The following is a 14,871-nucleotide window of genomic DNA, read 5'->3' on the forward strand; positions in this document are numbered from 1 at the left end:
GATTTTTGTTGTTTATCAAAATGCAAAACAAAAGTAAATTTTTTGTTTAGCTTAAAAGTAGAATACAAAGCCAAAGAGCTTTGCATTTTGCTTGATGGTCTATCACAATAAAATCAATTTCGAAATTTTTTAATTTCGTAATAAAAATCTCAAAATTTTTGGATAATATCCTATTGTCACAAATATAACGTCTAAGGGAATATGAGTAAATAAATTAATTTCTTCGGCAACATTTAATTAATTATTTTAAAAAAAAAAAAATATGTATTAAAAATTATAATATAAAAATAAATAATTGTTAATAATAAAGATAATTTAAATTTTTACATTTTATTTAATTAAAATATTTTTATGTTTAAATGAAAAACAAAAATAATTATTAAATAAATAAACAAATGTTGACCATTTCATATGAAATACACAATATAACAGAAAAATAAAAAAAAAATAAAAAAAAAAGCAAAAAATTGGAAAAATTATTTTAATTATTATTTTTAATTATTATTTCAAATTTATAATGAAAATAATTATAATAATAATACAATAAAGAAAAAAAATATATATAAAATATTTAAAATAAAATTTAATTTTTGTTTTATTTTTCTTTTTGTATTAATTTTTATTTTAATTAACTTAAAAAACAAATTTTATTAATTTTTTGGTGTTTTTGTTATTTTAATTTCTTGGAACAGATTTTTAATTACCATCATAAGTGCTGGTAAGTTAAAAAATCTATTTTTATTTTTTAAATTGTACGATTAAAAAATCTAAAACTAATTGGATGGTTTATTAATTGAATGTACCCTTTTGAAATCTATTTTATAATTCTAAAATTCTTTTATTTCCAAAACAATGATGTAACAATATAGATGAAATTGAAAATTATACAATTGGATAGGATACTATCCAGGTGTTTTTGAAAATTCAGTACTGAACTAACCGTTCAAAGAAAAAACAAAAAAAAATTCTAACGTCAAGAACTAAAAAAAAATCTGAAGTCTCAGTACTGGGGCCCTAGTTGATTTGTTGGTTCATTAGTTGACGTAATAGGTGCAGCAGGTCCCCAATGAGCACATATATACCGTTTTGCTACCACTACCCTGTAATAATTAGGCTCTCGTGTTCACTGGGGCTCTACAATGAAAAAAAAAGCATCGCAAACCTGTGCGCATTTGAGTTTCGATGCATAAATAAATTAGTACCATGTACCATGTAACAAAATGTGCATCAAAATATATGTAATTGCTAACGCAGGTACGTTTCGTAGCTAACATTTGATTTAGGATATTTGACAATACTACAAAAATAAAATATAAAGGTAGAGTAGGTGCATAGCACTACATTCAAGCGATAGCGATGATTTTAAATTGTGAAAATTATGAAAGTAGTAATACAGACCGCCCTACCAACCCCTAATTTAAAATCAAAAAAGTCTGTTCAAAAATTTGCTTTTAATTATTTTAGTTATTAAAATTTTTTTTAGAAAATGAGCAATAAAATTTTAATTGCAAACTCCGTCTTTTAAGCACAATAAGTGAAAAAGAATTGTGATAAAAGATTAATTTATTATCAATAATTATTGTGTTGTAATTCTATAAAAATTAATTTTAAATTAATTTATTAAATTTTACTCCAAAAGTTCTTCAATAAGGTTGTCATTCATCGTTGTTATCTCTAACAACACTAGATTTTCATAAATACATACTGCTAAGTCATCACTTAATTTTTAAAAATAATTCCTGAACATTTCATATTCAAACTAACACACTGCATGTTTCAGTACTTTTTACCACAAAAGTTAGAACTGAATTTTCAAAAACACGAGTTTTTAGTTAATTTAAACTAGATGTGTACAATATTTAATTGTAATGTAACATGAACTTTTATTGCTTTCATAAATCACCATCCAATTGTCGTTGTAATTATTTTTATTTTCTTGTGTGCTTGTTTTAAATACATAATGGGCTCCCTAAAATCCTATATGCATCTACATTTTACTATTACTGCTCTAGAACCGATCAAAATAAGCGGTTCATACTGAATCATAAGCCTTGAAGACTCCTAAAAATAAAATTTGCTTTTAATTTTTTTTTTCACATTTTCATCAAAATTATTAATATTCCCTCTAATATATTTAATTTTTAATATTATAAATACATAAAATGTATATATAAATTAAATTAAATTAAATATAAAAATAGCTATGTAAGATAAGTTGATAAAAAAAGAAAAACAAACCCTTAATAAGACAAAAAATCAAAATTGAAACCACCTTTTTTTTATTAATTAATAAATTAAGATTAAAATATTGGTATTTGTAGATACAACAGCTATCATATACATATATTAATATAAAAATAGTAGGATTGTATAAAAAATAAAAATAATTTAAAATTTTAGGTAAATTACAAAAAAATTTAAAAATTGTAAATAAAAATTTCATTAAGGGTAATAGACGAACAAGCAAAATTAATAATTAATTATTTACGAAAAAAAAAAATAATAATAGTATGAAAATGTTAACAAAAAAAATTTAATTTAAAAAAAAAAATATAAAAAGCAATTAAATATTTAAAAAAAAATTATAATTTTCTAAAAAAAAAAAATGAGAAATTCGTAAATGTAGAAAAAACAAATTGCAATTCTAATTTTAATTTTCATTTTAAATTAAATTTGTACTTAAATTTAATTGAATATAAAAATTTGGCTGTTATGTTAATATTCATCATCTAACTTAAATACTAGGGCAGCAAAAATAAATTATTTTTAAAAGAGATGTCGGTCGGTTGGCCTGTCTGTGTCCATTTTGTTTTCAGTCTGCCTATACAATTCGCTACCTGAAGTTTAGTTGAACCAATTTTCACCAAATCTGAGTTTGTTTTGTGCATGAAACGGTTTCAGGAGTCAATAACTGAACTTTTACTACCAGCCAATTTTACATTTTTGCACATTATAAGGAAAAAAAATTTCTCTACAACCAATTTCTCTGAAATTTAATATCTGAATTCAAAGGTGATAAAACAATGAACGTATAATATTTTTTTGGAATATCAGAGCTCAACTATGTGTTGACAATATCAGAGCTCGGAAACCGAAATGGGTACCGATTTTACAATTTCTACGGTTATATGCTGACCGCAGCAGTTTGATTTTTTTTAATAATGACATACCAAAAAATGAATGTTAGTTTCATATAAAAATGTAAATGATAAAAAAACAATAACCAGATGCCCCAATATTTGAAATGTTTTCAATAAAAGAATTACTATAAGAAGCTGGAATATAATATAGCTAATCCAAATTTATTCTAATAAGTTTTTACAATGTGGGCTATTAATTATACACCTTTGAATAACATCTGTATGCAATTTAATTTCTTCAAGGTATTCCTTTAAGGTATTGAATATGAATCTGATTATTGCTCCAATTTGTATTCTATTCATATTGCTCCAAATTGTATTCTATTGATGATTTCAGCCGAGACTTGATGATTTCAGTCGAGACTTTTCTGAACTTGTTGAATCTAAAATTAAGATTATAAAATTAAATAAATTATTTAAATACTTTTTTTTTTTTTTTTTTCCTTCTTCACTCCTAGGAGGAGTATAGGGCTAGTGCATGATATCTATGATGGCTCTAGTTTCTATAGTCATAGAGAGTTAGCTAGGTAGGTGACTAGTCTACCGTAGTTTTTATTTATATTAAATATTTCAGTTTATTAATATTTACTGTTAATTTTTCTTAGTTTTTAGTATCGAATATTATGAACATTTGAAAATTACTTGTATAATATTTTATTAGTATTTGCATATTAAGTTATATAATATTGAATATAATTTTCATAGTGACCTGACCGGGGTTTGAACCCGAGACCCTTCGTTTAAAGGGCCGGTGCCATAACCACTGCACCAATGGTCAGATTTAAATACTAATTTAAGAAAATTTTTTACCCTTTTCAATTGAATCACATTTAAAAAGGTTTAAAGATATTATTAGCATTCTTCCATAATTAATGGAGTTGCCATATACTATTATAAATTTATTTGTTAAGCAATTGAAATTTTATTTTTTCTACATTTTCGAATATTATCTAATTTATTTAGTAATTTTTATAAAAAAATAAAATAAAAGATTAACGATAATAAAAATGTTATACATCGATTAAAGAAGGATTGGGCTGTTAATGTAGATCAAATAATTTTATTTCTAAAATTTTTTCTAAATTATTTAGTATATGTATTTTGAATTTTGATTTTTAATTAATTGCTTTTATATTTAAATTTTCAGTAGTTTTGTACCTTTGCTAGGAGGTTAAAAAAAATATTGGAATAGAGAATTAAATCTATTTAAAACGGTTCAGGAATTTACATAATTTGCAACATTAAATTTAATTTGTTAATATACTTATATTTTCCAAATTAAGCACTTATATATACATATTCCATTAATTTATATGTACATCGATAATATATATATATATGTAATATAAATATGTAGATTTTAGAGAAATAGCTAGTATGTAGTTCTCCAAATGAACTCTGTGTAGTAAATTAAACGTACAATGTGATCGCTATCAGTCTGTTAATATAATTAAAAAATTAAATTTTTATATAATCGCTTTGTGTATATAAATTTTAGTTTTTGAGGTTTATATAAGAAAACAAAACTATTATATTTTATTAAAGCAATATAAGTAGCATTTATTATTTATAAAAGTAAATTTAGACAAAATCTTTGAATGTCTACCAAAATGTAGATCCAGTGTTAGTCAATTTAAATTTGTTCATCTATTAAAATTTTATTAGATGAATAAGTTACAACATTAGTTCTGCATTTTGGTATAGTATGTTCTTATTTCTCTGCATTTCATATTTTCATTGTGTTTAATATTTTTTCAAATTTAGCTTTTTAATTTGGAACATTATCTTAAGACATAATATATCGTAGTCTAATGGGGAAAATCTACCATTCAAAATTAAAAAATTTTAATTATCGATTCCGAAAATTTGAAAAATATTGGAATTATGTATTCATTACTCGATCCTCCAAAAAATTGATTAAAGTAAGATTAATTCTGGAGAATATTATTGAGGTTTTCTTTCACAAATTGCAAGATATTATTTTTCTAATATTTGGTAGAAAATTTTTCTCATAATCTAAATGAAGTATATTACGTATAAAAGACACTTCAATAATAAAAATAACAATAACGCCTAGACGCTTTTTTTTTCTAATACAAAACAAGGAAGAAATCAAATGCAAAATATAATTTCGCGCCACGTTCCTATTCAATGAAAAAAAAATATATGTATATAAAAATAAGACAAATATAAAACAAAATAGACCAAGTGTAATTGGGGTAAATTTTTTTTTTGGAAATACAATTCTTAAGGTTTGAAATTTTTAGCTTCAAAATTTTTTCAATTTAATTAAATTATATATGAAAGAGATATGTAGTTCCAATTTAGATTTTTATATAAAGTATTATGCCCTTTAAATTAAAACTAGAAAATTTGCCAAAATGGCATATTCGAAAACTATGCAACTATATTTATTAAAAGCTCTGATGTATTTTTAAAGTTTTTATTTATAAACAGTTTTAAAAGTACTTTAAATAAGAAAAATATTAAATCTACAAAATTGTGGGACATAGCGGCTTTTCATACCAAAACACATACAAAACTTAATTTTTAACTGTACAAGTAGAGAACTTATTATTGAAATATAATATCAGTTGTTAATGTCATTAAAATATAACTGAAACTTTTTGATTCACCAGGATTTCTTAGTAGTTTCTATTGCTGAGCAATTTTTACTAGTAAGATCTCTCGTAGTCAGAACTGCAAAAGTCAAATTCAACCAATACCGGATATAGAAGAATTTTTAGACTAAAAAAAAATATTAATTTTTATGATTTCAGTGTTTCTTAATAAAATTTATAAATTTTTACCTTCTTACTCCTACAAGAACTGCAAAAACTACAAGTTTTTTTGGAAATACTTTAGGTACATATGTAGTTTTTTTTTTTAAGAACTGTTTGAAAGAAACATTTTTTTTTAATCTAACTTAATTAAGTCAGCTCAGTGATGAATTTCCGAGAAAGCCCTGAGATCCATTATGAATTTTCAAAAGCAAGTCATTTCATATTTTCATACCCGTACGAACGTATGTTCGAAGGGTATACTAAATTTGCCTTACCGTTTGTAACGCTAAGAAATAACGGTGTTAGATATAGACTCAAGTGTATGTTTTTGATCAGCGTCAAATTCTGAGATGATTTAGCTTTGTCTGTCCGTCCGTCCGTCCGTCCGAACGATAACTCAAAAACTAATTGAGCTAAGTTCACCAAATTTTCACAAATGATTTATTGTAGTAAGTGCCAGAACCCTATTTAAATTGGACGTGATCGGGGTACCGGTTCGGGTAGCTGCCATACAACTTCAAAATTTATTTGGCTATATCTCAGAAACTATAAAAGTTGTGGTATTGAAATTTCACACAAACGAATATATTAATAGGGCCAATGTGTCACATAAAAGTCGTTGAAATTACTTGGCTCCTTCTGGTACCTGCCATACAACTTCAAAAGTTATTTGACTATATTTCAGAAACTATTAAAGCTATGGTATTGAAATTTCGCACAAACGAATATATTAGTAAGGCCAATGTGTCTCATAAAAGTCGTTGAAATTATTTGGCTCCTTCTGGTACCTGCCGTACAACTTCAAAAGTTATTTGGCTATATCTTAGAAACTATAAAAGCTGTGATATTGAGATTTCACACAAGTGAATATATTAGTATGGCCGATGTGCTTGATAAAATTCGCTAAAATTTCTTGGCTCTTTCTGGTAGCCGCCATACAACTTCAATAGTAGTTTGACACAACCAGTATTTTGAAAAACACATAGTACTGAAATTTTGCATAAATTAATATGGTAATACGGCAACTTAAAGTCATAGTCTGCCCCATAGTTAGTTATGGCACATTAGTTATTCGCACATAGGATAACAAATTAGTACGGGTATCACAGAGTTGACAAGGTCAACTCTACTTTTTTTCTCGTTTTCATCTGTAATTATGAAAAAATAAGATTTTGAAAATTTAATTTAGAAATTAATTCTGTCTACATTTTTAAATATAAGTTACCGAAAATCCCTGTAACTTTGAGTATTTAACATAGTTCTAACGTTAAGAATTGTTTTTTCATAAAAACCTAAATACTTTTTTCTCTTAAAATTCTCTAGAAATTAATTAACAAATTAAAAATGTTTAAAATACCAAAATTAAAGAAGAGAACTATTTATTTATTTAATTATTAAACAAAAAAAATGGCAAGGAGCAATGCATAAATATATTAAAAAAAATATTTAAAATAACAAACAAACAAACAAATAAACAATTAATTTATTATTATTTACCGCATTTTATTTTTCTTTTATGTTTCTTCAATTTTCATTTTATATATTTTTTTTTTTTTTAAATTAAAGCTGGAATTTCTTTTAGATCTACAGAATTGGTCTGTGACTCTAATTGTTTTTCATTCGGCTTAACGATATTTTTGTAATTAACTGTGCCTTTCAAATTGCTAGAAAATGAAAAAAAAAAATTAAATTTAATAAGAAAAAATAAAATATTAAAAATTAAAAAAAAAAATATATATATATATATATATATAGATATTTAAGAAAATTAAATGTTAGAAAAACAAATTATATAAATATATATTCATACATACATATATATATATTTAATAAAGAAAAAATTATAAATAAATTGAAGGAATGAATATAAAAAAAAACAAAGAAAAATTTCCTATATAATCTGAAAAAAAAATATGAAATGGAACAAAAGTTTATTTTATTTGAATAAAATAAAAAAAAATTAAAAAATTAAATAAACAAAAAAAAAAAACAATAGAAAGAAAATATTATATTTAATAGTTAATTAAAATAAAATTAAAAAAAAAAAACAAAAAAAAAAAAACTAAAATTTATTTAAAAAAAAAAAATTAAAAAAGAAGTAAATAAATGTTGTCAAAATTATTTGAAAAAAATTAAAATTAAGTTTTGTTTTATTTAAAATTTTATTTTAAATTTTCAATATTGCTATTTAAATAATATTGGCTGGCGAATTCTCGCCAACTTGTCAAATTTTCTTGATCTAGTCAAATTTCTGGTATTTGTAAGTCATATACGCCGTACGCCCAAAAAAATTTATTCTACAATTATTTTGGGCAAAATGGCAGCAGGGTACAGTAAGCAGACTGATTCTTCCGTCAAAATTGTATTTATAACTTTTAATATTTTCTTGTTCTAAGTATACCGGTTATTGTTTATAAAATTTTTATTTTTTAAACTTTCAACAATTAACCTTACTTAATTCGATACACTAAATGAACCCGAAATTGCCACATTCCTCAAAATTCTTTGTAAATTCGCACATACATAATAAGACAATAAATTATTGCAAAATAACTCTAAAAAAAATTTAAAATTCTAATTGCTTAACTTTAATAAAAAATTTTGAAATTGTTTGAAAAATTTTTATTTCCAGGTTTGCAGCAATTGAAAATGAAAGTTCAGTATTCTGTTAATGCTCATATACTCATTATTTTACTGAAATGCAATTCTTAAATATGATTGGGGCATTAAGAAATTTTTGAAGGTAAGAATATATATACATGCTTGTTAAATTTTATATCACCTTCTTTAATAAATTCAAAGTAAAAATGAAAAAATTTTATTATAATTTTTTTAGAGAATACATGAAGAATCGTAAAGTCTAAGAAATAATTCATACCTCCCTACGAGTACATTAATTTGCAATTTATATTTTTATTTTCCAATTATTGTTTCGTTTAAGCATTTTGAAACGTTTCTTATTGAAACAATACCTATGATATTATAATATGATGAATTGAAAATAGTTATTCTTTTATTAATAGAATTAATTTATATTAATAAAAGAATACATGAGAGTATGAGAACAAAAGTTAAATAAGAAGAATACCCCAAATACTAGAAATGTTTAAGAGTCGAAATAATTTTTTTAGAACCTAATTATTACATTATTAAAAAAAAATCAAGGAAATTTGATGATTTCCGTGGGATGGGAAAATTATAAGAATCTAGAAAATATTAATTTTGGTAGCAAAATAAAAAATTCGTACATTTTATTTTAATTTTTGTTGGAAGAGATAAAATTTTGTTGGAAGAGATCTTTTAATACTCTTTAATCCTAGAAGAGACTGTGTATCTTAATATTCAATGTATAACAGAAATAGCTCGGGTATAACTCTTACGTTAAGCCCGCTAAACGATTTAAAATTAAAATAATTTTTTTACAAATGTTGAATTTATTAAAAATTTAATAAAAAAAGATTTAGAAATTAATCAAATTGTATTTTAACTTACTCTTTTGGATTGTTTGAGCTACTTTGTTTCTGATGTTCACGATTTTCTAAAAATATAATTAAAGAATTTATTATTTTATTTAATATATTTTATACTCGTATTTTTAGTCTCAATTAATTTCATTTAACAAAGGGAATCAAAATTTGTAATATTAATTTCAAAATTAAAATTAAATATTGGAAAAAAATATTAAAATTTAAAATATCAAAAAGAAATCTACAAATAAATAGGAATAGTAATGTCTTTATATCTAATTATAGTTAGATATAAATACATTAGGGATAGTTCAATCCCAAAATTGAAAATAAATTCTTATATAAAGAATTCAAGTAATAAAAACATTTGAAGTGTCTTAACTTAAAAAATTTGAAATTTTTAAAAACGAGAAACGAAGGAATAAAATTATTGTTGAATTTCTTAGTTTTTTTACGCATATACACTTACCAGATTGCGTTTTAATAATATCGGTAGCTTTATAGTTCAATTTAGGCATAACAATTAACAATTGTCCAGTTATTTGATTACGTTTCGACGAAGATTCACTACATTTTACTTCATTTTGTAAATGTAATTGAAATATTTTATCTTTAACATCTACTCGAACATAATTCGGTTGAACATCACATTTTAATAAAGAAGTATCCATAAACCTATAAAAAATAAGAAAATATTAAATTAAAAAAACTGGTGTGTATAGTAAACATGTGTATTATAATTGAATTTGGCAACCTTACAAAATTTTTTATAGTTTTACCAAATATAATATTAGCACAGGACTGTAAACTGTCATATAAATAGTATTTCTAAGAAAGTTTACTAGTTATTCAGTAATTTTCAAGCCTACATAAATATTTAGTATACGGCTAAGGCCTTACAGAACAGTTTAAAAAATGTCAATCACCATAAAGTTGTTAATTAATTCTAGAACTGCTTTAATTATGTGATAATATTCTAATCTAATATTACTAATATAAACATCAAAAATTCGAATAAATTCATTTCAATTAACAGCTCTTATAAATTCATGAAATCACATTTAGATTTCTTATAAATTTTTAACGAAGTATACATGTGATTGCTTATATTATAATTTGGTTTTACTGGAATAGCATTATTTGTTCCAATTTTCCAATTTCATAACTTACTTATACACAGACAGCTCCAATTCATAACGATCTATTTCATCTAAAAGTTTAAAATCTAATTTTGGTTGATTTAAATTGTATGGTCTACCGCAGGGTGCAAATAATTTTGGACATTTTTTTACTTTTTTCTCTGAGTTCCCATCTAAATTCTTTCCTTTACGATGTTGTTTTGAAATGTCACAGCGTGTTTCCGGACAATTTTCACTTTTCGTATTCCAAAATAATTTTACACGTTCTTGTTCATTATCAATTTCTTGCATTTTTCTATCCAATTCTTCTTTTTGTAAACGTACACGAATTTTTTGTTCATCTCTTTCAATACTATATTCAAATTCAGCTTGTACAATATCTGAACGAATTTTATCTAAATTTTTATAAGCTTGAATTTTATCAGATGGTTTTATTTCAATATTATCTAAATTTTCAAGTTGTTTTAATTTTCCAATTACATAATCACGATAATTTGGATAATCAGTACATGGATTACCAGTTAAAATTAATATACGAAGATTATAATTATTTTTTAAATTCTCTATACTAGTTCGTAAATCACCAATAAAATTTAATGTTAAATCAAGTTTATTAAGTGATTCTAATTGTTCAAGATTTTCAATTAATTCAATATTATTCATTGCTAAATTTAAATATTCTAATTTCTTTAATTTATATAAATTTTCAATTTTACTAATTAGATTTGATTGCAGAAGAAGGATTTTTAAATCACGGCACCAATTATGTAAATGTTCAATTTTTTCAATATCCTCTTGATGTAAGGACAATTCTTCTAATGTACTAATAATTAATTCATTATGTTCGGATTTTTTTCGAATTAGTTGTTCAGTGACTGTAATATAAAATATTTATTAATTATTAATTAAATTATTTATAATTAAAAATTAAACTTACTCAAAACCATGGTTTATATCCAATTTAAATAAATGTTCAAGTTTCCGTATTATGCTGACAAAGTCTAAAATTCAAAATATTAGAATTTATTTTAAAATGACAAACAGAATATATTAAAATCAATATTTTGTTGCTTAGATACTTTTATTAACATTCAAATAAATTTTTTATATTAAAAGTTTATTTATTTATACTCGTAAGTATTTCGTCTCTATAGAGTCAATGTAACAGCAATTCTATAACAATTTACGACTGCTAAATAAACTTAACTTCCATTTTCGGACCTATTCATTCATGAGTAACTTATTAAATATACAAGCAAGTCCAACAGCACCTAACATTTATTACGAATGGGCGATTTTGTTCGGCAAAACTAACTTGAATAAAGGAAAATTTCGATCACGGTAGGAAAATTGCTGAAAAATTAGATTTGGATTATTCATTAATATTTATGCCAAAGAAACTGCACTGTCGTATTAATATGATTAACACTATTACAGAAATGGAACCGATTGTTCCAACAGAAGCAAAAAAATAGTGAAATTTGACTAATCGACTTTAATAATTCTATACTGCCATATAATAAAATACTGCCCATTATCACTGATACATTATATTAAGACTTACACATACTTTAAATTAGTATGAAAACTTTTCCTCATTAAAACATAAAACAATTTTTCAAAATTTAAATTTATTTTTGGCTTCTGTATGTATGTACATATGTACTATTTTTATGTTTACGTTCGCGATTTTTTTTTTTAATTTTTGTCATTTCAGGGCCCTTTTAAAAATAACTTGAAAATTACCAGTCTAATTAAGCAACAATCGAAAACATCTCCAATTATAGTTGGGTTTTTTTCTACGGGAGAGAAGCCCTTGACCTTGGCCTTGATCCATGAGGATTAGTTCTAATCCAGGCCAAGTATCAGTCGGTCTATGTTGGGTACACAAAATCTGGTAATGACGTAATAACAACAATCATAAAGTCTTGAAGAAACTTTATGATTGCTGTTTTAAAAAATAAAATGCAAATAATAGAATCGATATAAACCATTTTTGAAATATCCTAGTATTGTAATGTCCAAAATATAGAGGTGCTTTTCAATTTATTTTCTGTACTTACATGATCTAGAAATAAATATTATATTTTTATATATTATAGAGTTGCAATTATGTGCTAATTATTTATAAATATATATTTACAATGGAATTACGAGCATACTGTAATTTTAATAAATGGTTTGTAATATTTTTTTTAAAGTAAAATTCTCATGTCATACGTTATACCCATCTATACATTAAATAACATAATATAGATCTATTATAATAAAACCTCTCAAAGAGGTTATAAAACTTAAATAATGTAAAAATTAAAAATATAAATAAAAATGAATATTCTATAGACAAATAAAATGCAAATAAGTAGATACTTAATTTATGCATATACATATAATGTATGTAAATATGTGAGAATCTATTATGTACAATGACCGTGTATAGTTTGAATTTCAGTTTTATAATTATGCAGTTTCTTTTAAATTGTCGGGGTATTATGATTACTTACGCGGTCGCCTAATAAAATATAATTAAAAAAAAAATAATTGTAATAGATGGTTAAGTTAAGCACCGCAAGTATTTCAATATTTTTAACGTTATTTAGTTGTACACACCCCGTTATCATTTATATATATATACGTTTTACATACATTTACTCTTCTTTTTCATTTTATTGTTTTATTTTCACGTGGTTATTTGAATAGTGTATGCGGATAACGTACAAGCTTTTTTTAAACTATTTTATTCTATATTTTATTTTCGTATAGAGCGTTTTCAGTGTTGTCACCAGCAAATTTTTGTATAAGACAGTGTTTCATTCTCGTTTACAGTATAAAAATATCTTTTACAACGATTTAATCTTATACAAAAACAAATTTTCGTTTACTTCGTTTGCTTTATGAAATTTGTTGTGTGGTTTCATTTTGCCATCTTAAATAAATCGAACATGTTGCAAATAAATTTTTAAATAAATCGAACATGTTGCAAATAAATTTTTAAATAAATCGAACATGTTGTTTGTTAATACATAATATTATGTTGTTAATAAATCAAACATGTTGCAAATAAATTTCATAGATTTTTTCGACAAAGCCAATATCACTTTTGAATTATCACCTTCATTTTTAATAAAATCAATAGTATTAAGAAATTTTTATTCATTTCAAATAATTCAATCTAAAAAAAAAAGAATAATCAATATTAATAAAGTTGTTTTAAAAAACTTTTAAAATTTTTATAATTAACTCACAAATATATTAAATCCTGTAATACGCACGTTGAAGCAAAATTATAACAAATTTCAGTAAAAAAAAATTAATACAAATTTCGTGCAAAATTATAAAAAATTTCAATTTTGTACGAAAAGGACAATTAATTTAGGCTCAAACAGTTTTTTATTCTATTCTTATGAAACTGAAAACGTGCCATATGCATTGAAGGATTAAATTTTGATATTGAACATACTTGTACAGTACACAATTTCATGTTTCATAGTCTCCTCATTTTTTGAATCTACTTGCAATATTTCGCTATTAGTATCAGCTATGCTAGGCACCTAAAATGATAAAACTTGTATTAAAAATGGAAAGATAATCTATACTAACAAAAAAAAAAACAAAAATATTACAATATTATACTTTAAAATGCCTCTAGAAGAGAACAACATCATACAAACTAACATCATTTTTAAATATAATTGAATTGCAAATTAATTATAATAGTGAAATGTAAATATAGACTTAAATTTTTTATATTTACTTTAATTTATCTTTTTTATTTATTTGATAATAACAGAATTAAACAAAACAAAAACTAAAAAACCGAAAGAATAAAGTAGATTAAAAGTGATTTTCTTATCAGATGACAAGATTGATTTAAAATGCTTATAACCAACAACATTCTTCTAGAATATTATCTTTATGGTGATGCATTCATATAATGGATAATTAAAACTATTATGGATTAAAATAAAATAAGAAAAATTTTAGTTGAAATTTAAAATTTGCCTTAAAAATAACATATTGCGTGTGTGGTTCTCTTTAAAAAAATTTTATTTAATATTTAGAGACATTTGTAATTTTAATTTGTAATTTTAATAAAATCAAAAAATGAAATTAATAAAATTCATTTCAACTATAATAATAATTATTAATTTAATAAAATTAACACAACAATATAATGATAATGAAAAATTTATACATTTTGATTTAAATAATCAAACAGTTCATATATTTAGTTGTTCATTAAATAATGATTTAATGAAAATTTTATTAGAAAGATCAAATCAATTACAAGAAATCTATTTACAACATTGTAATATACCAATATTATATAATGTTGCATTTA

General features: G+C 23.2%; 1 protein-coding gene across 1 annotated transcript; it reads right to left on the reverse strand.

The window, feature by feature from the left end:
* Positions 1 to 7,437: 7,437 nt before the first annotated feature.
* On the reverse strand, positions 7,438 to 11,476 carry LOC129606035 (protein tilB). Its single transcript, XM_055516087.1, has 5 exons — positions 11,467 to 11,476; positions 10,561 to 11,404; positions 9,860 to 10,065; positions 9,416 to 9,461; positions 7,438 to 7,587 (listed from the first exon to the last, which is right to left on the reverse strand). The coding sequence occupies exons 1-5, from the start codon at positions 11,474 to 11,476 to the stop codon at positions 7,479 to 7,481; spliced, it is 1,215 nt and encodes a 404-aa protein (XP_055372062.1). The 3' UTR covers positions 7,438 to 7,478.
* Between the last annotated feature and the right edge of the window lie 3,395 nt (positions 11,477 to 14,871).

This window comes from Condylostylus longicornis, unplaced genomic scaffold, assembly GCF_029603195.1.
Source record: "Condylostylus longicornis isolate FDR11 unplaced genomic scaffold, ASM2960319v2 ptg000017l, whole genome shotgun sequence".
In the NCBI taxonomy this organism is placed as follows: domain Eukaryota; kingdom Metazoa; phylum Arthropoda; class Insecta; order Diptera; family Dolichopodidae; genus Condylostylus; species Condylostylus longicornis.

Excerpts from the sequence above, each read along its gene's own strand:
- LOC129606035 (XM_055516087.1), bottom strand. Across the intron at positions 10,066-10,560 it reads TTGGAGCTGTCTGTGTATAA|GTTTATGGATACTTCTTTAT; the intron begins GTAAGTTATGAA and ends TATTTTTTATAG. Across the intron at positions 7,588-9,415 it reads AGCTCAAACAATCCAAAAGA|CAATTTGAAAGGCACAGTTA; the intron begins GTAAGTTAAAAT and ends TTCATTTTCTAG.